Genomic DNA, 25,950 nt, shown 5'->3' with positions numbered 1-25,950 from the left:
AATGGTCTTGATGTTATAAATGAAGAACAGTTAATATAAGGAGCAGGCTTTAATATATGGATGACACAAAAACATGATAAATATGATACTATAAGTTAGTAAAAACATGATATATATGATACTATAAGTTAGTAAAAACATGATATATATGATACTATAAGTTAGTAAAAAGTTAAATACATGTTAAACTTTTTATGCTTAGGAAAAATCTCATGACTCTATAAATTTCCTTCTTTTGTATGATAATCCTTTTCTAGCAGTATTTATTTACCTATTATGACACTTGTAAGTCTGAGTCTAAAGGAAATAAAAAGAGTCTTGTACTTTATTTGGCCTTTTAAACTTTTTTGGATTCGAGCGTCACTGATGAGTCTTTTGTAGAGGAAACAAGTGTCTGGCGTAAATACAAAATTCAATCCTAGTATCTATGATGAGTTTATTGTATTTACTGACTATACCTGGAAATTTTGTAAATATCATATAAAACATATACCTCACAGCATTAAGTGGCATTGGTACATAAAAAACATATACCTCACAGCATTAAGTGGCATTGGTACATATAAAACATATACCTCACAGCATTAAGTGGCATTGGTACATATAAAACATATACCTCACAGCATTAAGTGGCATTGGTACATATAAAACATATACCTCACAGCATTAAGTGGCATTGGTACATATAAAACATATACCTCACAGCATTAAGTGGCATTGGTACATATAAAACATATACCTCACAGCATTAAGTGGCATTGGTACATATAAAACATATACCTCACAGCATTAAGTGGCATTGGTACAAGTGCTGTTTACAGAGTTTGATATAATCACTGAGATGCTTGCCTTTTTGTAATTTTGATAGTATAATGCCAATAGTCAAATTAAAATGACAATATTAAACATGTAAACTATGCAAAACACTCAAGAGGGGCAGAAGGACCTTTTTGATGATGTCTGGCTTGGGCCTTTATTTTAACAGGAATTAGTAATTTTCTGGAAATTAATTATTAATTTTTCAGGATCCAGAAAAGAGTTCTATTTATTGGGGGAATTCAGAAGACAGAAAAATGCTGTTTTAACTAAAATGAAATGACATGTTATGTGAAACTATTTGAAAAAGAGATACAGGTTGATCTTTCAAAAATAAAATACTTTTCTTTGAACTCTTAAGACTACATGTCATATTATAATTAGGGAGATCCAGTAAAAGTGGATATCCCACCCCCCTCCCCATTTGTACTGAATCTCATGCCTCTGCCTTGAAGAAAAATATAATTTCTCAGCCACATTGTATATTAATTCATTTTTTTTCAAAGTAAACATTTTTCCAAACCTTTTAAACCTTAAGATTCATAAATTCCATTTCAGGTTTATTTTAAATGTGTTAATAAAATGAGAAAGGAAATGGGGTTTGTGTCAAAGAGATAACAACCCAACCAAAGAGCGGATAATAGCTGACGACCACCAATGGGTCTTCAATGCAACAAAAATTCCGCACCCTAAGGTGTGCTTCAGATGGCCCCGAAACAAAAATGTATACTAGTTCAGTGATAATGGACGTCATACTAAACTCCCAAATATATAATGTTTCCTACTTCATATTTGCGTTTATTTTCGTGCGATACTGTCCGTTCTTTCTCCAGTTCCACCTCTCGTTGTTGAATCAATAAATTGGTCTCAGCCTGATTTTGTGCCAGTTGTCTAAGTTCCACCTGAAGAGAGGCAATCTGGTTCATAAAAGTGTTTATCATTTCACCCTGAAAAGCAATGAAATGGGTGTTAGTAAAAACAGCAAGCAAACCCAGATTATTGATTTTGATATATTGAAAACAAACCAAAATAACAACAAGTAATACAAAATATGTCTATATATTTGTGGGGAAATAAAACCTGTATATTTAGTGAGCATCACTCTATTAGTAAATTTAAAAGACTTTCAAAAATATGTATTTAAATAATAACAATACTTAATATAGAAATAAGAAAATATTTTAACATAAACTTTAATACAATCTTTTTTATACCACACAACAAATTTGTATTTCCTTCGTAAATACTATAGGGTTAAAGATGAGTTTTTGACAATCCAGAAAATATTGTGTTTTAACAGAGTTCAGGACCAGAATTATACAAGCTGCTGTCCCAAAAAGTTCTGCAATTTGCCAATGAACAAAGGCACAATGTCTCACTTTATTTTTTTACTAATTGTGGCACTATTTCAATCAAAGTTGACATCTACCACAACTAATATATTGGTGATATATAAGTTTTTGAAGAAATCATCATAAAAATGACAAACAATCAAAACCAGTTTAGGTCAGAATATCCTTTATCTTTTTTACCTGAATAGACACAAATTAATAGTTACAATTCCTTTTTTTTTTTTACAATTTTCTAATATAAATCACAAAGAAAAAATATCTATTTTAAAATCATTTCCCGCCAAAAAAAACCAAACAAACCTGATCACTATTTCTTTTAACATATTCATCTCTAAGGTTTTCTAAGTCCTCTATTTCACATTTTAATTCCTAAAATGTAGATGAAACTTATGTTATTTTTGGATAAACTGTCATTCTTTGGTATACAAAATATCAATGATTTATCACAAGTTGTTCTTTTTGAAAAGCAATCCCTGTGTCTCATTTTCTGCTACTTTCATCACAAAGGCGAGACAAAAATATCTCATTATTTAAATCTAAATCAGTATGCAGAATTAAAACGGGATATTTAATTCACCACTACAGTTTATTATATAAAGCCTCACAAACAGGGTTTTGCCCTTAAAATGAGGACCTTTTAATTCTGTTAAAATTAGCCAATTCTACAGTATTATTTTGCACTATTTTAACAATTGTCTAGCTTTACTGTTTTTACCCGGACTTTATCAGAATTTTCTTCCAAGTCCTTCTTTGATTTGTGTAAATATTCCAGTCTTTTTTTCTGGTCCCTGATTTTGTCTTTTAGGTCCTTAGTCTGACTCTCGTTCTCTGTCATCTTATGTCGTAGTTCTGTGTTAGCTTTTACAAGTTCCATATTACGTGTAGATAAATTATCATTCTGTTTCCGCACCTGTTAAAAAATATCAGGATCTTTCTTAAACATATTCAGATGAAGTTATTGAGGTAGCCAAAGTCTCTTTCTCTTTTTTTTTTTAGAGAACTTTATGTATTTTTTAATTCTATTTTACATCCCTTTACCAAATATATCAAGTTTTGTTTTAAAGAATTTTTCCATTCATTCCTTATTTTAGCCTCTGTGTCTTTTTTATCATTCTCAAACAAATGTATGCTCCTTTATTACAATAAACAGTTTTGAATTAGCAAGAAACCTGGTTGAGTTAAATAAATCTGTCAAACTTGAATAAATTCAGCCCCTTAAAAGTTTAAACAATTTAGACACATGTCATTTCAAAAATAAGATGTGCTATGATTGCCAATGAGACAATTATCCAAAACTATAGATCACCATAAGGCCTTCAAAAATTGAATAAATAGCAAGAACTTGTGAAAGGCTTGACATGACAAACGTAAAACAACTTGAACCAGAAAAGTAACAACTTGATAACTAATTTTCTACCTCAGCAATATCTCTACTGTTTTTCTTCAATGATTTATCTCGTTCTTTTTTCAGTTCTCCCCTTAAATTCTCCATTCTCTCCTCAAACTGCTTCATTTCAAATTTCCATTCCTGTTGAGCAGATGATTTTTGATTTTTGATTGCTGTGATCGTAGAATCTTTTTTGCCGAGCTCCGTCTGTAGTTCTTCTACAACCGTTTGTAAATGTGAATGCGATGACATCACAGCTTCTAGCGTAGACGCTATTTCTTTGTTCACAGCTTTAGCATCTTCTAAATTTCTTTGCAAACCATTGATCTATAAAGATACAAACTTTTATGAATAGAGAAGTTAAGAATACCTCAATAATACATTAACTCATTACAAAACTGATCAAAAGACAGTCTTAAAAAATAGATAAATAGATTGACCTCTAAATTGTCCCAAGGTTATAACAAAAAAAATAGATAAATAGATTGACCTCTAAATTGTCCCAAGGTTATAACAAAAAGGTTCTATACTTTTTAATTTATAAACAGATTCAAGTGAACAAGGAAAAAAATTGAAACAAAATAATTTTATTTGTAGTTTTTATGAAGTTATTTTGTATTGTGTAGCATATTGGCATACTGTAGATTCATTTATTTTCGTGGACTGCGGAAACCTTGCATTTTCTTTGATATGTGATTTCATGGTTCTGCCAAAATGTGAATATAGCTTTATAGAAATTCGTATTTTGTTGAACATTTAAATTGGTGGTTCACCTGTTCCCACGTAACACACTAAAATTGGTATCCAACAAATAAATAATAATGAATCCACAATATTTGTTTTCAAATACAGCATTAGTCCTATAACAAGCAAATGACCCCCTAAACTTTTTTACAGAAACTATACTGTATATCAGGGCTTACAAAACAAATTTGAAAAGTTTTCTTCTAGTTCCTTTCGATACGGATTCTGTAAAACTGATGTGAACTTTTACATTGATAGTTCTTTGGAGTATTTTACATCATAGGACTACATTGTCCTTAATTAATGCAATAGCAAGCTGAAAAAAAAAAGCAAATTTGTCTAATAATAAATTCTTGACTTGACTTGACATAGATAAATCAGATCATCTAGGAAAATTGCTGTTGCTTACAAAAAATAGAACAAGAACGTGTCCATAGTACATGGATGCCCCATCCGCACTATAATTTTGTATGTTCATTAGACTATGAAATTGGGGTAGAAACTCTAATTTGGCATAAAAATTAGAAAGATCATATCACAGGGAACATGTTTTCTAAGTTTCAAGTTGATTGGACTTCAACTTCATCAAAAACTACCTCGACCAAAAACTTTAACCTGAAGCGGGACAGACAGACGGACGGACCAACGTACAAACAGACAGTATTCTGTTCATTTCAATTTTTCTTATGATCTATTGTCACATTTATGTTAAGAAAACAATCATTACAGATAGCAAATTGTATTAGGCACAACAACTTCTCACTTAAATATTAGTATGTTTTTATCTGCGTTTAAGTCAATTTTAACATTAGATTTCCCTATCCACCAGCACTTACTTTGGACATATCAAGCCATTCCATTACATATTCCTAAAATCATCACTCATAACATTAACTTAAGTCATTTCCATCTTAATACTATTATCATATATAACTCTTGAGATCACAAGTTGACAACAAGTCTTTGCTAGAATATATATTTAACTAATAACACATACTACTTTGTTTAATTATATGGAGAAAAAAAATATTTCAACTTTTCATTGCCTGGCATAATCAAATTCTACATGCAAACAAAACAGCTTTGCCTTGGAAATTTTTACTTCTGCACTACAAGTTTGACTTCACCCTTATCCATTGAAATAATCTTCAAATTTCAGATCCAAGAAGTAATAAAACAATCTATGATACTGTATTTAAAATATTCAGCTTTGAATAAAGGAAAAAAATCATATGTTTTAATTTCTTAATCTGTCAACTTAAGATACACATTGTATAAAAATGTTACACAATTTAACAAATCATGGGAGATTACTCAAAAAATGCCAAAAATCAATTTTTTTGTTTACCAGGGTTAATTCTGATTTGGTACACTGTGGTAGATATCACCTTTTTTTTTGGCTATTGTGAAAGTACTTTTATTCCTGAGGAACCAATTTTTGTAGTTTTCGTGGATGATTTTATCAACGAATTTAAGTGTCCAACAAAATAAAACAACCATTGTCCAAATCAAGACATGGAAATATCCCAATGTAGGTTTTACTACTGATATGATCTAGAGAATATATTAAATATCACCAAATCTAAGAATACTGTAGTAGTAGTCACAGGGCAAACTGACTATGAACTACAACTACAGGCAGGATTATACCCATAAAATCTTTAAAAACATAAACTGTACAACTTTTGATCTTTTCATTCTCATAAAAAAATATTTTTGATCGATGAAAGTCAGATTTCCAATATTGATATGCTATGATAAAGTGTTCATTTTTTATCCTCATAATATTTTTGTACCTATGGGAAATAATAAATTCATGCTGGGCTTGCTTTTGATAAGAATTATTTTACAATTCAAGATACGTGTAAAGCATTCGTTTATGCAACTATTTTCTTCAGGTGACAGTTAATAGCCTAATTAAAACCTTTCATGGTCTTTAATTTGTTGACCATTCTATTTCAGGTTAATTAGTGTGATCACTACGATTTACATGGGTCAATGTTTACTTTGCAATTTCCTTCAATCCAGACAATTTGTAACCTTTGTTTCTAATGGCTTTAATTTTCATTTAAAAAAAAAACAACTAAAATCCACGAATATAAAAACCTACGAACATGTAAATTTTGCTCAAACCACGAAAATTGATACTCACGAATTAAAGTACTTTCACAGTAAATTCAGTTTATAAAAAATGCCTTTTTCAAAATCTTTTACCCTCAATAACCAATACCTTGGAGTGATCCTTATCCTCCATATCTTGTATCTGTAGTATTAAAGTATCTCTCTCCTTTACAGCCTCGTCTCTCTGTTTCTGTAACTCATTATAATCCTTTTCTTTGGTCTCGTAACTTCCATGTTTCTGTCGTAACTGACTGTCTAGTCGCTGAACCTTTATTTTTAAATCACTCATCTCTTTTTGAGTCTATAATAGAAGTTTTTCTACATGTTAATAATCTTTGAGACTAGAATGGAAGAAATTCTATTCGACTAAAGCACTTTTTTTTTTAAGCATTTGTAAAAAAAATATATCTCAAACCAAAGTATATGTAAATTAACAATCAATTTCTCATGATCATTTGGGAAGTTTTTTCTTTGATAGATTTTATAAGATAAGTAACAAAAAGGCAAAAAAGGCTGCTTGCTGGCTTCCTTCTTATGAGATCATAATTTTAAAGGTAAAATCATGGAAAATTGTTGAGGTCAGCTTCACATGCTGAAGGTGTAAACTTAGCCTAGACACTGAAATACCAAATTCCCAGTAATATTTTTTAATCTAATTATAAAACCAAGATCTCATTAATTGGTACATGTCAATACAATATGACTCCTACTAGTAATACAATTCTAATGATATAACTATCCTACTCTGTTCTTACTTTTCCAACTTACAACAATTTTTGTTTAATTTTTTCATGACGAGTTACAAGTGAACGAATTCACTCTAATTAGCAAAAAAGTCATAATTACAATTCTGTCAACTAATTATATGGGGACGAAGTCCCCAATTACGGTAGAAAAATCAATAAAAAAAAAAAAAAAAAATCGTGGAAAATTTCCCGAATTTTTCATTCTACTAATGAACTCAAAATCGTTAACTTTTTTTTTCAGATCTAGTTCCTGTTCCGGTTTTCCCCGCATTTGCGCAGAAATCTGTCTTGTTTGCATGAGACTTTGAAAAAAAAATTATATTTATCAGTCTAGTAAAATATAAGTTTGGAACTCAATACAGTTTCATTTTTAATAATTGTTTGATTTGAAAAAAACGTTACCTGATGGAAGCGTTTCTTTTGTTTACATTGAATATGACGTCATAACTTAAAGAACGTCACAGCTAAATCCCTAACAACAGAACCAAAATCGGGAACGTTACGGTATTTCCGTATCCTTTATTAACATGTTTGAAGTAAAAAAATAATACATACAGACTTCGTCCCCATTCACAGGTTATGCCTGCCTCATATTACTTACGCTCATGAGAATTTCCTACTAATTAGATAAAATAAACTCAACTTGAGCTTGTAATTAGATAAAAAAAACTGCAAATAGTTATGGAAAAGAACAACTTGTAAACAATGTATTAACTTCTTCACAGAAAAAGTTTGGCATTTTTCCTCCAAGGATTTTTACACATACCTTATCATATCTATTCTGTAGACCATCATTGATATGTTTAAGTTTTGTAGCCTCATTCTGAGCATTTTTGAGTTTATCGACCTCTGCTGTTAGATGTGTGACCTGTGTCTGTAAACTCCCGTTGTCGTAGGCTAATTTGTTCTTCTGGTCCATCATTTCCATCATCGTCTTCTCTACTTTACTCTGGGTTTCCTACGAAGATAACATTGATTGATTAGTTTTTCGGTGTTTTTGGCTATTTCATGGCTGCAAGTTTTCAATTGTTGAGGAAGAGCCTAGATAGAACCAGAACTTTTTACTGAAATACTGACAATCATAGTCAATTAAGATTAGAGTTGAACACACCTGCAAGGTAATTAAGATGAAAGTCTTGAAATGGATTCATAAAAATTAGAAAAAGACCAATTTTATTATGACCCAAAATTATCAATTGGTTGAATTTGAAGCAGTTGCAGTAGAAAAGAATTGATGTACTTTAAAAAAATGGGTAAAATTCAACATTTTTTTAAAAGTTCAAAAAATGAACAATGTGTATTTTTCAATCTTGCGGTCTTCTTCACAATCCTTATCCAAATAATATCTTTCCATTGGTGAACCCATTTGTTGACCTCTAGATGTTATTGGGCCGTATGGTTGCTGTACATGACTCATATAAATTTAGCAATAAATAGCTTGAGTGTTTGACATTTTGTATGAATACCTTCCTATTGATGATAGACATGTAGACATTACAAGGATCCCATATACCAAACATAATTATCCTAATACTTATAGTAAGTGGTAAATTCACATTACAAAAACATTTTTTTTAAATATTCACTGAACCAATAAACAAATATAACAAATGGAAACTTTGTAACAAATGTCATCTACATACAAGTGATGAAGCATGCATGTCTTCCACCTTCTGAAATATAAAGCTTTACACAAAGTGGATGCTACTACCACTGCCCCCTAAATTAGCATCCCTCTGTCTAGAATTAAGTGCCAATCCATTAGTGAGTATTTACCTGTTGACCTTCGAACCCTGATACCCTTTCCATGAGTGTGGCATTTTCATGTTCCAGAGACTTCCTTAGTTTTTTCTGTGAGTCTAGTTCTATTTTTAGTTGTTGTGCTTCCCCCTGAAGTTTTGACCGTTCTTCTATCATGGAATCTACAGTTTGATTCACCTACAATAATGTAAATCATATAATCAGTAAAATGTTCAAGTGTCCTTTCCCTGGGGATAAATCCTATTTTATAATTAAAAAGTTTACAAGTCTTTTCCTATGAATAAATCCTATAATATCATTAAATAGTTCACAGGTCCTTTATCTAGGGATAAATCATATTATATCAAAATAAGTCACAGTTCTTTTCCCTAAGCTTAAATTGTTAATGGTCAGTTAAGATCAAGTAGCTTATAAATATTTATTTTCAGGATAACCATATATTCTTGTTGCACAGTATGAACAAATCTTGCTTTATACAAAATCAGGCCTTTTGTTGTCTGCTCTTTGGTTGGGTTGTTGTCTCTTTGATGTACATGTATACCCCATTTCAATTCTCAAATTTATCTTGAAATCATAAAAATTTTGAGTACTATTACTGTTTTTGTTTTTTGTGATTAATGACTGGTTCTTTTCTATTTTTTTCTGTCTTGCTAATTTTGACAATAGTTTTTTCTGTCCATTAATTTTGGCCAAAGTTTTTTGAAGTCTTTCTATATTGGCCATAGCTTTTTTTTTCTCTTTCGAATTTACACCAGTTTTTCTGTCTTTCTAATTTCAGCTATAATTTTTCTGTCTTTCTAAATTCAGCAATTTTTTTTTCTGTCTTTTATTCATAGCCTTATTTTTTTATTCGTCTTTTTTTGTCTTATTGTTTAGAATAGCCCTCTTTGGATCTTTTAATATTCTAAACCTAATATCCATCACAATAAATTAAATATCTGCCCATAGATATACCTCATCTAGTAAGTGATCTTTATCTTTAACAGCCCTCTCTTTCTCTTTCTTTACGACCTGCAGCTGATGTCTGAGTGAGTTCAACTCTTTTTCCAGTCCTGAAGCAGCTTGACAATACTCATCGTCCTTGGCAACAAACTTTTTATTAAGACTTGTATACTCCTGCTCAACATGTCGTCTGTAAAAGAATTTGTTTTATACAATCTAGAGATAACAATATATCAAGACAATGTTTTTATATCTAAGAATATGTGGTATGAGTGCCAATGAGACAGCTCTCCATCCAAGTCACAATTTATAAAATCAAACCATTATAGGTCAAAATACGGTCTGCAATACGGAGCCTTGGCTCACACCGAACAGCTAGTTATAAAGGACCCCAAAAATGACTTGTGTAAAACCATTCAAATTTACTTGGTTTTTTTTTTATGGAATTACACAAATCTTAATCATTCAGACCAGTGTCACGTGTTGGTGTGTTCATGAAATCATTATACTTTTTATGTCAGCGTTCTATTTTTTAACAGACATGTATATATATATATATAGGTTTATTATATACTTAGTAGTAAATACAGATAAATTGTATGTGTAATACAATCATTGGCAAGCGTGCTGTATCAGCCACCCGTGATGATATCGATATCAGCACGGTTGCAAAGCTTTATCACACCTTCAATCTGTATGACGTCACATCATTGATTGCAGTCACTGTTGCAAAGGCTTTCAAATCCCTAATCTGTATGACGTCATGTCAAACCTATAATCTGTATGAAGTCATGTTACATAAAAAACATCTACTTGAGGTATATGTATATAATAAAGTGTATATGATATGGCTTTTTCAATATCACACACCATATCAACCCTCAACCAATATAATCCCTCTAGCAGAGCTCTTGGGATTATATTGGTGTTTCGGGTTGATACGGATGTGATATTGAAAAAGCCATATGATATTCTCTATGTATTATCTGAACTGTTCCAAAATTGAAAGTATGGGAGAAATTTTTAATACCTAAATCATCCTTTATATGAAATTTACATTTTTTTTATTACCCTTACAAAATTAAAAGGAAACTCAACCATCACCTCCCATCCAAATCTTCAATTAAAGATAGAAAGCAACATAAGGTAAATTAATATCAATACACCAAAATTCATCTTTTATTTGGTATTTGAATGTTCCGAAATCAATCAAAGTCTACACATGTATGTAAAATTGAGAATGGACAGGGGAATTTGTCAAAGAGACATGTATATTTGCACTTGTGACTTTATCTGACACAGCTCAGATAAACATCCTATTTCATTGGAGATGTTTTTGTTGGTCAGCTTTTAAAATTTCCAAAAAGTTCTCCATATGAACTAATTCTTACAATCTTTTTTCCAATGATTCCCGTTCAGATGTTAATTCTTTTGTTTTGATCTTATATTGCAATGCCTCTTCTTCAATTCTTTCTTTTTCTCCAACTCTGCTTCTCTCTGCCTATTAAAAAAAATTTGATAGCACCATTACATTTCACAAATTATGTAAATATTGACATTAATGTAAGATAATATTTTTCTTTAAAATGAAGTTAGGAAATATATGCCAGGTAAAATTCTCATTTTTCTTATTAAAACATATTATCAAGAGTTCCATGAAACTCTGTATCTCATGCTGCTGTCAGTGTAAAAGTGTCATGTAAAAAGTGAATTCATTTTAAATATCAATAAAGAATAAAAATAACAATTTTTTCTTCTTCTCTGGAACTTTACACCCTGTAAGGGGTAAACAATTCTTTTGCAAGTCGAACATTTCCACCACCATAAATACAAAACATAATGTATATCAAAAATCATAAGCAAGCACTTAAATTAATAAATTGTTGGTTGCATTTTCTTTAGAATTTCAAGTAAAATAAAAATTGCATAATGGCTGGTTGGGGTCTAAAAAATGTACATCCCTTCCCCCATGCCTTTAAATCTGGTACAACCCTAAGGCAATTCAAATACAATTAAGTCATACCGTAGATTTTACTTATATGTAGGTCTTCATGTTATTATACAAATAAAACCAGATGCTCCACAGGGCACAGCTTTATACGACAGCAAAGGTCGAACCCTGAACAGTTGGGGCAAGTATGGTCACAACATTTAAGCTTGATACAGCTCTGAATTTGGATTTTGATTAAATAGTTGACACAACATAGGTTTCTGACACAGAATGAATGTGGTCTAAGAACTTAAACTTAAAAACTTTAAAATTTTAAATTTGACATTTACCTATTATGGTCTAAAAATCTAAAATTTAAATACATGAATTTAATTTTTGATGAAATCAAATAATGTTCAATTTTAGACCGTTAAGACCTCAATGTGGACCAATTTGATAACCAGGCCCAAATATTAAAAATCTAAATACATGGTTAAATTCAGCATACTGAAGAACCCCATATATTCAATTTTTGTTGAAATCAAACAAAGTTTAATTTTGGGCCTTGATTTGGAACAAAAATCTAAGTACATGTTTAGATTCAGCATATCAAAGAACCCCAAGAATTCAATTTTTGTTAAAATCACACTAAGTTTAATTTTGGACCCTTTGGACCTTAGTGTAGACCAATTTGAAAACAGGACCAAAAATTAAGAATCTAAATACACGGTTAGATTTGGCATATCAAAGAACCCCAGTAATTCATTTTTTGATGAAATCAAACAAAGTTTAATTTTGGACCCTTTTAGCCCTTTATTCCAACACTGTTGGGACCAAAACTTCCAAAATCAATCCCAACCTTTCTTATATGGTCATAAACCTTATATTAACCCTTAGACTGCTACGCGCGACTATTGTCGTTCTGATAAAGCCGTCCGCTACTGCTACGCGCGACTATAGTCGTTTTCCGTAACTCGTTTGTTTACACAGTTACCATGGAATGGGCGGAGTCAATATTCATGAGATTGCGGCAGTTTTGACTTCTATGGATTCTGATTGGTTAAAAATCTGCATTCTTTCGAGTGTCTCTTGACTTTAAATCAGGTATTAGCGATAAAACCGAAAGTGAAAATTTTTGATGAAAAAAGTGACAAAATGGCGGATATTATTTGGAGAAATGGCCAACACGTTCAGAAGTATATCAATGATAACGATTTAACAGCGGCGGCCGATAAAAAGGATTTGGATGAGAACAGAAGATATAATAGATGGAAATAGAAATATTCTATCAAAACTGCGAACAGAAGACGTTTAAAGCGAGAACCACCGGGATTCCCAGACCTTGTCCAAAATGGATGACATGAAACAGGATTTGCGATGTTTATCATTTCGCCTTTCAAATGTGAATCAATATTGACTGACATTGATAGATCCAAACTTTAAGTTTGTCAAGATTATTTATTGATGAAAGCTATAACAATGAACTTGTCGTATAAATATATTTGTACATGGAAGTAAAAGTCGGCGCAGTGAAAGTCGGAGGAAAATACCGGAAAATATTTGCATCAAAAAGGCTGTTGGTTCTAGAAGAAACTTTTTTTTTTGATAATCACAATGGAACTAGTTCTTAAAAGAGATTTTTATATATTGGTTCAATTCTGAAGTCATGGATACTTTTACATTGATGGATTCGTTAATAAAACATGAAAAAAATAAGTTTCCCTTTGTTTACCTCTATTTGCACCTGTACAGGTAAAAAATGACCACAGACTCACACAAAAATAAAATAAATAAAAAATACAGAATCTAACAATACTTTTTTATATAACTTTTATTGATGAATATTCAATATTTACAAAGATACAGCAATTGTAAGTGAACATGTTTATTTCATCAGTGATTAAAATTTTATTCAGCAATACACAAAAGTACAATAGAAATGAATGCAGCAGTCTAAGGGTTAAAATTTCATAGATTTTTGTTTACTTATACTAAAGTTATAGTGCGAAAACCAAGAAAAGTGCTTATTGGGCCCTTTTTGGCCCCTAACTCATAAACTGTTTGGACCAAAACCCCCAAAATCAATCCCGACCTTCCTTTTATGGTCATAAACCTTGTGTTTCAATTTCATAGATTTCTATTTACTTTTACTAAAGTTATAGTGCGAAAACCAAATGTCTTTGGACGACGACGAAGCCAACGTCATATATACCAATATACATGTACGACCAAAAAATGTTCAATTTTTGCGGTCATATAAAAATAGTCTATAATCATGTTTTTTTATCATCTAGTCTGCACATTTTCTTGAAATTCATGAAGGATCACAGTTTTATGGTGGTTTTATTTTGGATCAGCATCATTTGGGGTGTTCTTTAAAAAAGGATTAAAAATAAAATTACTACATAGACTATTGCATACCTCTAATTCTTTTTTATGTAAAGATTTAATGTGTTCTGTTTCACTCTGAACACACGTCGTAAGCTTGGTTAGATGTTCATTCTGTTCCTTTAAGTCTTTGTTAGTTGTCTGGTAAAAAAAATGTTAAACCACATACATGTACATACAATGTTAGGTAGACAATTATATTACTATCACACATTTTATAAAATCATACATTAATATTAAATTTGATTTTATCACATAAAACCCATGAACCAGTTAGTTGACTTCATGCCAAAATGAATAGTTAATGGTCAGTTGTACATGCAATATAACAAAAACTTAACAACAAATCGTTCATTAAATGTGTGTCAGTTAGTCTCTTGGAGGATAGTTGTCTCATTGGCAATCATACCACATCTCCTTATTTTTTTATCACTGTGGATTCATTTATTTTCATGGGTACCAATTTTTGGTGGATTTAGGAAAACCTTCAAATTTGTGAATATTTAATTTTGTGGATTTAGCAAAGTCTGCATACATTCCTCCTTTACCTCCTTTAGAAAATTTTTGTTGAACATTTAAATTCCTGGTTTTAGCAAAGTCTGCATTCAATCCTTTCGAAAATGTGTCCTTGGTTGAACATTTAATGTCATGGTTTCCCTGTACACACAAAAATTAGTATCCAATGAATATTTATGAATCCACAGTAATTTAATAACTGATCTGTTTGTATCTATTTTTGTTTATGGTTAATGAAATAAATTTATACTGCAACTAGCAGTGTTTATTTCCTAAATATAGTAACATAGCTATCTTTTGTATAATGTCAATTTCATCATGGAACGCTTTCTTCACAATCAGGGGTCCATTAAGGGATGAAAATAAGTTTGACATTTGTGTTATAATTGAAAAAGCTATCAATGTATTAATTTTAGTTGCAGTATAAATACAATATTAGGTGAATGTCATAAAAATATAACTTTCTTTTTAGTACTCGGCGCAAAACTGGGGAAGGGCTCGGTAAAACCTCGCCTTTCCCCAGTTTCTCAGCCTCATACAAAAAAGTTTATATATTCCTGGTATTGACCTAATATTGTATATTTATTATGCATGCTATCAACCTTCTAAATTTTTCAATCCTGTTTTAGAAGCATTCAAATGTTAAAAGCACAAACTAATGAACATGCACCATTTCCCTAATAACCACTCCTACCTTCAATTCATTATTCTGATTTGCTAATGTGACTTTGTCAATCAACAACATTTCCTGTTAAAATGTAAGAGTCAAAACCTCTTTCTTTTTAAAAACAAATACGTAATACAAATATGTTGGCATATACAGTCTGTATTTCCCAATAACTTTTAAATATTTCAAATTAAAAAAGTCAATACATCTGATCAGAAATTCATGGTTCATTTCGATTCATGCCATTTCATTTTTTTTTCAACTTACAGCAGGAAATATAGAGTACACATATAGTGGTTTAGTTATTAATAACTCCTTTTGATGTTGAGTCAATCACAGTGAATCAGGGAGATTGTGTGTAATTTCAAGTGATAATACATTTTACAACCCTACCATATAACATCTATTTAAAATATGGAGATGTTTCATAGTAAATAACTTCCAATAACTACTGTAAATTCAGAAACTATCATGAGGTTTTATTCATGCAAATAATTTGTGACTATAATTATAAATGCACGCAATATTTCTTAAATTACAGTATGAACAAGAATGTGTCCCTAGTACACAGATACCCAATCTGCAATATCATTTTCTTTGTTCAGTGGACCATGAAAATGGAGTAAAAACACTTACTTAGCATTAAAATTAGAAAGACCGTATTATAGGGAATATGTGTACTAAGTTTCAAGTTGATTGAACTTCAACTTCATCAAAAACTACCTCAATCAAAAACATTGACCTGAAGTGGGCAGGACGGATGAATGAACGAATCACCACCAAGAATGATTCTCAACTGAACCACTACCTCTCTACGGTACTACAATCCTCCTTACCTTCTGCTGGTCTACAATAACTTGAGTTTGTTCTAGTTGTTTAATGAGGTCATCATACTGTTTCCGTAATCTATCCAGTTCTTTCATTAAAACTTGTCGATCGGAATCCATTGTCTCAAAATTTCTTTTCATTCTCTCTAAAAAATAAATGTGTGTAATATTATGTTTAATATAAGAACTATAATTGATGAATTTTACAAATTATCTAAGGTCATGTTTATACAGACTTTCAGACCACATATATGCCTTTTGTTTTGTAGAAGAATCTAGTGTTGTTGGTCTTTATATTTATTTCCTATTATCTTTTTTAAGTTTAACACCCAGCATTTTCATTTATGTATATTTTCAGTTGTAATCTGACTGTATGATTGTCAGGATATAATACTAAATAACTACTTTTTCTGTTGAAGTCTGTACAAATCAGTAATCTGTACAATGACAGATCCACAATATACATGAAGGCCTGTATTTTAAATGAACCATCTATACCTTTAAATTTCAAAAAATTTGTATAGGCCAATTGCAAGCTTGGTTATTTCAAGTATGAAAATTTCTATTACCCATTTCTTCATAAGATTCATTATAATCTCTTTCTATAGAATCTCTTTGAGCCTGGGTGAGTTTTAGCTCCTCTCTTACGTTCAATGCATCGTTACGTAAACTTTGGCAGTCCATGGATAAAGATTTAACCTGAAACAATCAAGAGCAAAACTGAATGTTTGATCAATGTAACCTGACAATAAATTATTCTTATTTTAGTGCCAACTTCCAACCAGTTAGATTGTCCTACAAAAAACTTTTTTCTTTTTAAATTTTTTTGAAAAATTAAATCAAATCTTACTGTACATACCTGTAAATCATGTACAACAAATTTTACCAAAAACATGTTTAAATATTGGTTGGTTTTCTAAGCATAACAGATTTCAAATCATACATTAAATTCAATTGTAAAAAATCTACTAGTCAATAAAAGTTTTTAATTCAAAGTCAGAGATATTCAGATGAAAGGTATAAGTATATGAGAGTATAGGTATATATGACAGATCTGAGTAACAATGAACCAAATCTTCATCAAACTTAGAACAAATCTAGATATTTAGCCAAGGAGTCTGGACTAATAGGTATATATGACAGATCTGAGTAACAATGAACCAAATCTTCATCAAACTTAGAACAAATCTAGATATTTAGCCAAGGAGTCTGGACTAACGCTTGAAAATTTATAAAATCAACAGGTAATAGTTATAATACTCTTAGGCAAAGTCAATTAAAGATTTTTTTTTGTCTCTACAAACAAAACAATTTGTAAACAAAATAAAACAATTTGTAAACAATTAAGCCTGTTCAAAATTTTAAGTAATCTCAACCAAGTAAAATTTTAAAAGTTCAAGAAAACTTGAAATGTTTATTTGAAACCGTCTCTTATTCTATACTATATGCAATGCAGGGTTTAACCATTCCACGAACCAGGCCATTGATTTATTTGTGACGTAAAATATTGCCATCATATCTATGGTTTAATCCAAACTGTTAATAATATAATTATCACACCCTTAAATAGAGAACTTATTTGAGAGGTATTCCATAATTCAATGGAAAATTATTTAATGGTATGCTGCAAAGACCACCAAGCTTATCAATGGTGCACCCATTTAATTCTCATTATAATCTGAAGTTAAATGTCTATCTAAAAAACATATCAACCAAAATTACAGGTGGCATGCATATTCTGCATAGAGCTCAAAGCTTATCAATGGTGCACCCATTTAATTTGTATCATAATCTGTAGATAAATACATATAATTCAATGAAAATCACTGTAGGATTGTATGGTCTGGAAATTATCATAAATCTATGACATGTACACAGAACTAACTATTTGTACAGGTATCCATCTTATAAAACTAGTTTAACCTTGCCACATGCTGAATTGCACATTTGCCTGTCCGAAATCAATTACATTTTTACCTTGTCAGTCAGTGATTGTATTTTTTATCATACAATATAGCTTAACTCAGCCTTATTAGTTTCAAGTACAGCATTAAATTTTTTTCTCTATTCTAAAAATAAACCTAGTTTTCCCCACCTCCTTTCTTTCTGACTCGACTAGAGTCTCCATGTCTCTAACTCGTTCCATTAATGTATTATGTGACTCCTCTAGACTTTTCCTGAGGCTCTTTTCTCTGTCACACTCCTCTTTTAATTCATTTATCCTCCTCTGCATTTTCTGTTTGGTTAAAGATAATTCATCTGCTGTAACAGTCGCTTCTGCCTATAACAAAATATAATCAAGAAAGATAACTCCCATGTCTATAGGTTAAACAAAATATAATCAAGAAAGATAACTCCTATATAATATTGTAACAGTTGCTTCTGCCTAAAACAAAACATAATCAAGAAAGCTTACTCCCCTGTCTATAGGTTTAACAAAATATATCCAAGAAAGATAACTCATATATGTAATATTGTAACAGTTAATGATGCTTAAATCAAAATAAATTAGCTCTAATGCTAATATATTCTGCCTGCTCAATTGAATACTATTGATTTTTTTTTATTTCTTTTGTAGATCCATGTCTTACTGATAACCTCACCATTAAATTTTTTATCCTGATTTTTTTTTACCTAAATTGTCGTCCTGACTTTTTGTTTTGCAAGTGTCTCATCCTGCCTTTTTTTTTTTACTCAAAACTCCTGTCCTGCCTATTTGTTTCAAATTTCATCCGAGCCCCCCATTTAGGGATTAAAAAACTTATAATCTAGACTATAGTGATTCATACATGTCATTTTGACCACAGTCACCCAATGAACTATGTGAGAAGACAAACTAACAAGTGTAGTGCAAATCAAAGCGTAAATATGGTCATACATGTAAATGATATATTACATTGGCAATGTCATTGCGTTCATTTCATATCTGTGCATGTAATGGCTTTTCTTTCTTTTGTTTGCCAGATTCTGGTTGTTTTATCAATCAAAATAATGAACTAGAGAATCTTGCAATTACACATTTCAATGAATATCTTTTTTTCAAAGAACTAGAGGCTCTAAAGAGCCTGTGTCGCTCACCTTGGTCTATATGAATATTAAACAATGGACACAGATGGATTCATGATAAAATTGTGTTTTGGTGATGGTGATGTGTTTGTAGATCTTACTTTACTAAACATTCTTGCTGCTTACAATTATCTCTATCTATAACAGTACTTTCTGTGGAAAATGTTATTGAAAATCTTCAAATTTTAAGAAAATTGTTAAAAATTGACTATGAAGGGCAATAACTCCTTAGGGGTCAATTGACTATTTTGGTCATACTGACTTATTTTTAGTTCTTACTTTGCTGTACATTATTGCTGTTTACAGTTTATCTCCATCTATAATAATATTCAAGATAATAACAAAAAAACAGCAAAATTTCCTCAAAATTACCAATTCAGGGGCAGCAACCTAACAACCAATCATCCGATTCATCTGAAAATTCCAGGGCAGATAGATCGTGACCTGATCAACAATTTTACTTCCTGTCAGATTTGCTCTTAATGCTTTGGTTTTTGAGTTATAAGCCAAAAACTACATTTTACCCCCATGTTCTATTTTTAGCCATGGCGGCCATCTTCGTTTGTTGGCCGAGTTACCGGACACATTTTTTTTAACTAGATACCCCAATGATGATTATGGCTAAGTTTGGTTAAATTTGGCCCAGTAGTTTCAGAGGAGAAGATTTTTCTAAAAGATTACTAAGATTTACGAAAAATGGTTAAAAATTGACTATAAAGGGCAATAACTCCTAAAGTGGTCAACTGACCATTTTGGTCATGTTGACTTATTTGTAGATCTTACTTTGCTGAACATTATTGCTGTTTACAGTTTATCTCTATCTATAATAATATTCAAGCTAATAACCAAAAACAGCAAAATTTCCTTAAAATTACCATTTCAGGGGCAGCAACCCAACAATGAAATGTACGATTCATCCGAAAATTTCAGGGCAGATAGATCTTGACCTGATGAACAATAATACCCATGTCAGATTTGCTCTAAATGCTTTGGTTTTTGAGTTATAAGCCAAAAACTGCATTTTACCCCTATGTTCTATTTTTAGCCATGGCGGCCATTTTGGTTGGTTGGCCGGGTCACCGGACACATTTTTTAAACTAGATACCCCAATGATGATTGTGGCCAAGTTTGGTTAAATTTGGCCCAGTAGTTTCAGAGGAGAAGATTTTTGTAAAAGTTAACGCAGGACGACGACGGACGACGGATGCCAAGTGATGAGAAAAGCTCACTTGGCCTTTCGGCCAGGTGAGCTAAAAATGTACCTATCTTATCAAAACATGGAGAGAAGTTCCAACTGGGAACAATCTTACCAAAGTAAGCATGCTAATTTGATATTGAACATGATAAGTCAAAAGTAAATGATTGATAAGTTGAGATAATGAAAGTAAATTGGATTATACATTGTATTTACAGAATTATCTCCCCTGTGATTATGAGAATTCCATATAGTTTATATATATATCTCCTGATAAAAATATGAAAGACAATTAACATTGTTTTATTTAACATTTTAGTGATTTATATTCACATAGAACATATTCTTTTGATTTGTTTCAATTGTGTTTTTACCACTACCAGCCATTGCTTCTCTTTTACAAACTGCATTTAAAGTATACAAATTATGAAATAATGTAACAATTGGAAAAATTATATTTTTATCCAATTGCAATTTGATTTATGAAAAACGAAAAACATGTATACTCACCATTTTTTTCTGTTTAAATATCCCAAAAATAAGGAGATAATATTTTTATATAATAATCGGTATTGCTCTCACTTCCAATGTATTAACTTTCCTTCAATAGTCAAAGTTCACCTGATGTTTCAGCTTTATTTAAAATTCAATTTTGAAACATAAATTTCTGTTTGTCACTAACTAGAGCCAGGAAAACACTGTTTTTTGAAATGATGAATGCACTTTTTGCTACTTTCCCTGCCTTGTCTTATTATATACAAAATATATATAATTAAGACTACTTGTTAACATGCACATAAGCATGTCATGTCTTAGAAAAGAAATTCAGTACTGCAACATTGCAATGAATTTAATGAGTGTGCCTTTCCTAATCTTGATGAAATTGTATAGCAACATTATATTTTATTAAGAGGAAACTTCAGGTGTTATTGATCCAGCCAATTTATTTTATCATTTATTTCAAACTTTTAATAACATAGGGCTTACAAAGTAAAACAAGAATAAATTCACAGCTAAACAAAGGGATTAAATTATCAAAAGAAAATAAATGACTCTGTTAGTTACTGCAAAATTTCATTAAAATCAGATGTGATATTTTAAGAAAATGAAAACATAGGCACAATGTAGAGTGGTATGTTGAAGTTTACTAACTTTTAGCAAACATTGTAAATTGCTTTTTGAAGAAACACTCTAAACCATTTCAGATGTCTTACGACAACTTTAATTTCCAGTTTACACAGCAGCGTGATCAGAATGTGATAAATCGTAGTATTGATTTTTCTCTAGTGTTAATTTTAAGTGAATGAAGTACAAATGTATGCTACAGTGTATAATGATGATTAGCAAAGCTTATCCCAAATATTAAGTTAATATTCACATGAAGCTGAAAGGACAAAATCTGTTCTACTATATTTAGTACATGTATATCGTGATATGTCATAAAAAAATCCATTTACTTACTAAAATGTATGTTTTAGTACATGTATATACATACATGTACATGTAGTACATGTACATGTTAAAAAAAAAGTAAAAACACAAAAATACTGAACTCCGAGGAAAATTCAAAAAGGAAAATCAAAAATCAAAAGGCAAAATCAAAAGTCCAAACACATCAAACGAATGGATAACAACTGTCATATTCCTGACTTGGTACAGGCATTTTCTAATGTAGAAAATGGTGGATTGAACCTGGTTTTATAGCTAGCTAAACCTCTCACTTGTATGACAGTCGCATCAAATTCCATTACATTGTCAACGATGCATGAACAAAACAAACATACTCAAAGAGTAAAAATGTCAAAAATAGGGGTACATTTTGTACAACAGTCAATATTGTGTTATCATCTTAATATCACTACATAAACAACAAATGTAACAAAGTAGCACAAAAAGGCATACATTAAATTAAGTATGTTGTTTAAGCATTTGCAATAACAATAAACATGATTTAGTTTCAATTAAGCTCCAAATTTTGAAAACCTGTATTTTTTGTAGGTAAGAACTAATTTCACAAGTCTTTAATTTTACATTGTACTGATTTCAGAATTAATTTGAGTTATAAAAAATTATTTTATTACTTTTTAACATGTTCTATAGACAATTTCATTTATGAAAACAATAAAATTTTGGATACTGTTACGGTAAATATGAATAATCAATTAAACTGTGTGGCCTGTTAGATATAGACTATAGTCATGATAGTAAGAAAGTTAAGTATAATATATAATGTATACTTTAAACTTTTATTGGTAAATTTCAAATTCATATTCGTCTTGCTTCACTTTTGAAATGATTTGGTTTCTTAATGTTCAGTGTCTTCATTTTTCGACAGACATGACCGACAACATGAATAGTTTAAGTTGTAATAATGAAAATGTAACTCATGATATATATCAATGTCTATGTAGTACTACTTGTTACTAACATGACTAAGGTTGTTAGACCTACCCTTGTCGTTGAAGAATCTTCTAAAGCTGACTTTAGATCTTTAATATTGCTTTTTAATTTATTTTTCTCCTCATTTTCCTGTAATAAATCTTCCTTCATTTGCTCCATTTCTCTTTTGTATTTTGAAATTGTCTGTTCGTAAGTTTGTTTTAACACATTCATTCTATATTCAAATTCATCATTCGACTTTCCTTTTAAATGATTTTCCCCCTGAATGTTTAGCAAGTTTAACTTCATAGTCTGCACTGTACTTTCCATTTTACACACCCTAGACACCAGTGCTTCATAATTATCTTTCAGAACATCATTACTGGCCATCCTGACCTTGTAAGGGGACACAGGAACTTTCATATTTGATGAATTAATATCTGCTGAAGTTTTACTAAATCCAAGTCCATTTAATTGTTCAAGTAAAATACTGGTTTCATCCTCAGCGGCAGTGAGTCGATTTTCTAATACCTCAGCAGTTTGCTGGGGTGCCGTCCCCGTGGGGTGACCCGCTGGTGGTAAAACTTGTCGTGACATTGAAAATATTTCCTGTACTATCCTGTTGAACTCTATTTCAGAATCATTTCACTTAATTAAGATACTCATCACCTATGTACATTGTGTACATGTACAAATCTTGTAAATGAAATATAACCATTTGATCTCATATTAATCTCCACTAGTTTGGGGTGATTTGGCAGTTTTTATGATCTGAAATGAATAAACAACATCTTAACACTTGGATACTCCAAAACTGATTCTTTGTTTAAGTGACGACAATCGGATCGTAATTTGATAAGTCAACAAGATAAGTCCTTCCTAAGCAAACTGCTTACAGTATGTGTATACTAATATTGGTTTGATGTTGATAAAAGAATTGTAACTGTCAAATATTTCTTGAGTGTTAACAAAATAAATTATTTAAATAACTTATCATGCTGACATTGTGTGGACAAATATAAAGGTTTTCAATATTAAATTACCAAACTGTTTGATGGGAATCTTGTAACCCTAATTGTTTACCACTATCATGTATTTTTATATATGTATTTTAATGTTACATCTCTAAAACCGTGAATAAACAAAGATTATTTCACTCAATGGGCTCAATATATTTCTTTTGAATCTTTTGAAACATTATCAAGTTGGTCATACCTCAGCATTTAACACTTGTATCAATATCCATAATCACAAAATTTAGCTAAATAGCATGCATTTGAGGATTTTAATATATAAAAGGTAATTTAAATTTCTCTATAAGCTTGTTTGGACATGAAATGGTATTCTACTTCAATATTAAATCTCTGATCGTACATATAATATAGGAGATTGGTTTAAGTGTTTACTTTTCTGTATCAATGACATTTTTGTGGTTCTATAAATCTAAGAGAAGAGAAACCATTACCTGTTACTCATAACATTGCAGCATATGGCATGACATTTTCAAAAGTAAACATTATAAAAAAAAAAAGTAATTTCTCTTCAAATGTTAACATCTGCAAACGCATTTATAATTTTATATAATGCAATTTTCAACCATGCATGTTTATAGTTACTTTAAATACTTTAAAAGAAGATTCAGTCTGTTTGCCTTTGCAAAACAATTTTGAATTATTCATGATTGTTCAAAATCACATTTTGTTTCGAGGACGCCATTTTTGTAAACATTCCGAGAAGTTCCGAAAATATAACTAGAGTGGACAGAAAAGTATAAAAAGCGGGAATTTCAAAAAAAGTGTGTCTACGTTCAATAAAAAATATAGACTTTTTTTTATTTAAACGGATTTTTTTAACCACACGTCTCACAGTAACTTCTTCAAATACAGTTCATTTGAATCCTTAACTCTTACGGTTTCTCTCTTATTTTTTTTACAAAAATTACAGTGGCAAAAGGCGTCCAGTGACAAATATTTCATGCATGTTCTGGACAACACTAGATTGATGATTGATTGTTGATTGCTTACCGTCCAGTGACAAATATTTCATGCATGTTATGGACAACACTAGATTGATGCTTGATTGTTTGTTGGTTTAATACATTTCATTGGCAATCACGATTGATTGTTGGTTGCTTACTGTTCAGTGACAATGATGATTGATTGTTGATTGCTTACCGTCCGAATGACAAACAGTTCATGCATGTTCAAGATAACACTTGATTTTTATTTGATCATTGGTTGCTTACCGCCCAGTGCGGGCAATGGTGATCGATTGTTTTTGGTTACATTTGAGTTGGAAAGGTGATTGCTCATCGTCCATTGACAAATAGTTCATGCGTGTTCAGGACGACACTTGTTTTTTGATTGATTGTTGCCCGGGTTGCTTACCGTCGAGTGGCAATGATGATTGATTGTAGATTGCTTATTGCCAGTGACAAATAGTTCATGCATGTTCAGGACGGCAGTAAATTGTAATCAGGGGCGTAGCTTACGTTGAGGCTCGGTAAAAAATAATATTTTCCTTCACTGTATTTTCTTTTAAATGATTATTGCAGCAAACTGGCTTCTAAACAATAATGTAGCATTTTTTTATGTCTTGTTGGCGCGGTTATTGATTCATACCCTTTACGAATTATCCAAGACTTAAATGGGAACATTTGAATTAATTTTCCCTCCTCTACTTGGAAATAGCCTTTACGGTAGTTTTCTGTAATTCAAGTTTGTCAGAGTAAAAGGAAATCGACAACAGATTTATTTTGTCCTACCCCATTGCAAGCGAACACAGTGAGTAGGAAAGATGAGGATGCAACTCACGAGTCACCCGATCAAATCACTTAAATTTACCATTGAATTAGGTCAATTAGTTAATTTTGTGTCAGAATAATTTCGAGTATATGAGGGCCTGGGTGAGGTTTTAAGAAAACAGAAAAATCGGCCCTGAAATTAATTTAAATTTAAAGGAATATGAATTTAAAATATTTAAAGGAATCATTAATTCCAGAGAAATATGTCTGTTAGTTAATACATAATGTCAGTTTATATATATAAGAAAAAACAACCAAATACTGTTCATTTATAATGAAGACTTAAGAATAAAGTAAATGTTAGTTATTC

The 25,950-nt window shown here is 30.9% G+C and overlaps 1 protein-coding gene across 7 annotated transcripts in view; it reads right to left on the bottom strand.

Moving 5' to 3' along the window:
* LOC143057174 (coiled-coil domain-containing protein 150-like) overlaps positions 1-24,552 on the bottom strand; it is a 33,432-nt gene extending 8,880 nt beyond the window's left edge. For 2 of the 7 annotated variants that reach the window (XM_076230425.1, XM_076230427.1), the window contains exons 1-17: positions 24,303-24,552; positions 22,910-23,608; positions 18,293-18,478; positions 16,767-16,896; positions 16,207-16,343; positions 15,398-15,451; positions 14,221-14,328; positions 11,261-11,370; positions 9,882-10,059; positions 8,943-9,104; positions 7,933-8,124; positions 6,530-6,721; positions 5,136-5,168; positions 3,586-3,882; positions 2,884-3,078; positions 2,469-2,537; positions 1,602-1,763 (exon numbers count right to left, since the gene is read on the bottom strand). In XM_076230425.1, coding sequence (XP_076086540.1) covers positions 1,602-1,763; positions 2,469-2,537; positions 2,884-3,078; positions 3,586-3,882; positions 5,136-5,168; positions 6,530-6,721; positions 7,933-8,124; positions 8,943-9,104; positions 9,882-10,059; positions 11,261-11,370; positions 14,221-14,328; positions 15,398-15,451; positions 16,207-16,343; positions 16,767-16,896; positions 18,293-18,478; positions 22,910-23,434 — 2,730 coding nt within the window. In that variant the 5' untranslated portion in view covers positions 23,435-23,608; positions 24,303-24,552. The remainder of the gene's footprint in view (positions 1-1,601; positions 1,764-2,468; positions 2,538-2,883; positions 3,079-3,585; positions 3,883-5,135; positions 5,169-6,529; positions 6,722-7,932; positions 8,125-8,942; positions 9,105-9,881; positions 10,060-11,260; positions 11,371-14,220; positions 14,329-15,397; positions 15,452-16,206; positions 16,344-16,766; positions 16,897-18,292; positions 18,479-22,909; positions 23,609-24,302) is intronic. The other 5 variants (XM_076230426.1, XM_076230428.1, XM_076230431.1 and 2 more) reach the window with 5 other exon arrangements.
* Positions 24,553-25,950: the final 1,398 nt, after the last annotated feature.

Source organism: Mytilus galloprovincialis, chromosome 13 (genome assembly GCF_965363235.1).
Source record: "Mytilus galloprovincialis chromosome 13, xbMytGall1.hap1.1, whole genome shotgun sequence".
Taxonomy (NCBI): domain Eukaryota; kingdom Metazoa; phylum Mollusca; class Bivalvia; order Mytilida; family Mytilidae; genus Mytilus; species Mytilus galloprovincialis.
Note: the sequence above shows the minus strand (reverse complement) of the source record. Positions and strands in the feature narration are given on the sequence as shown.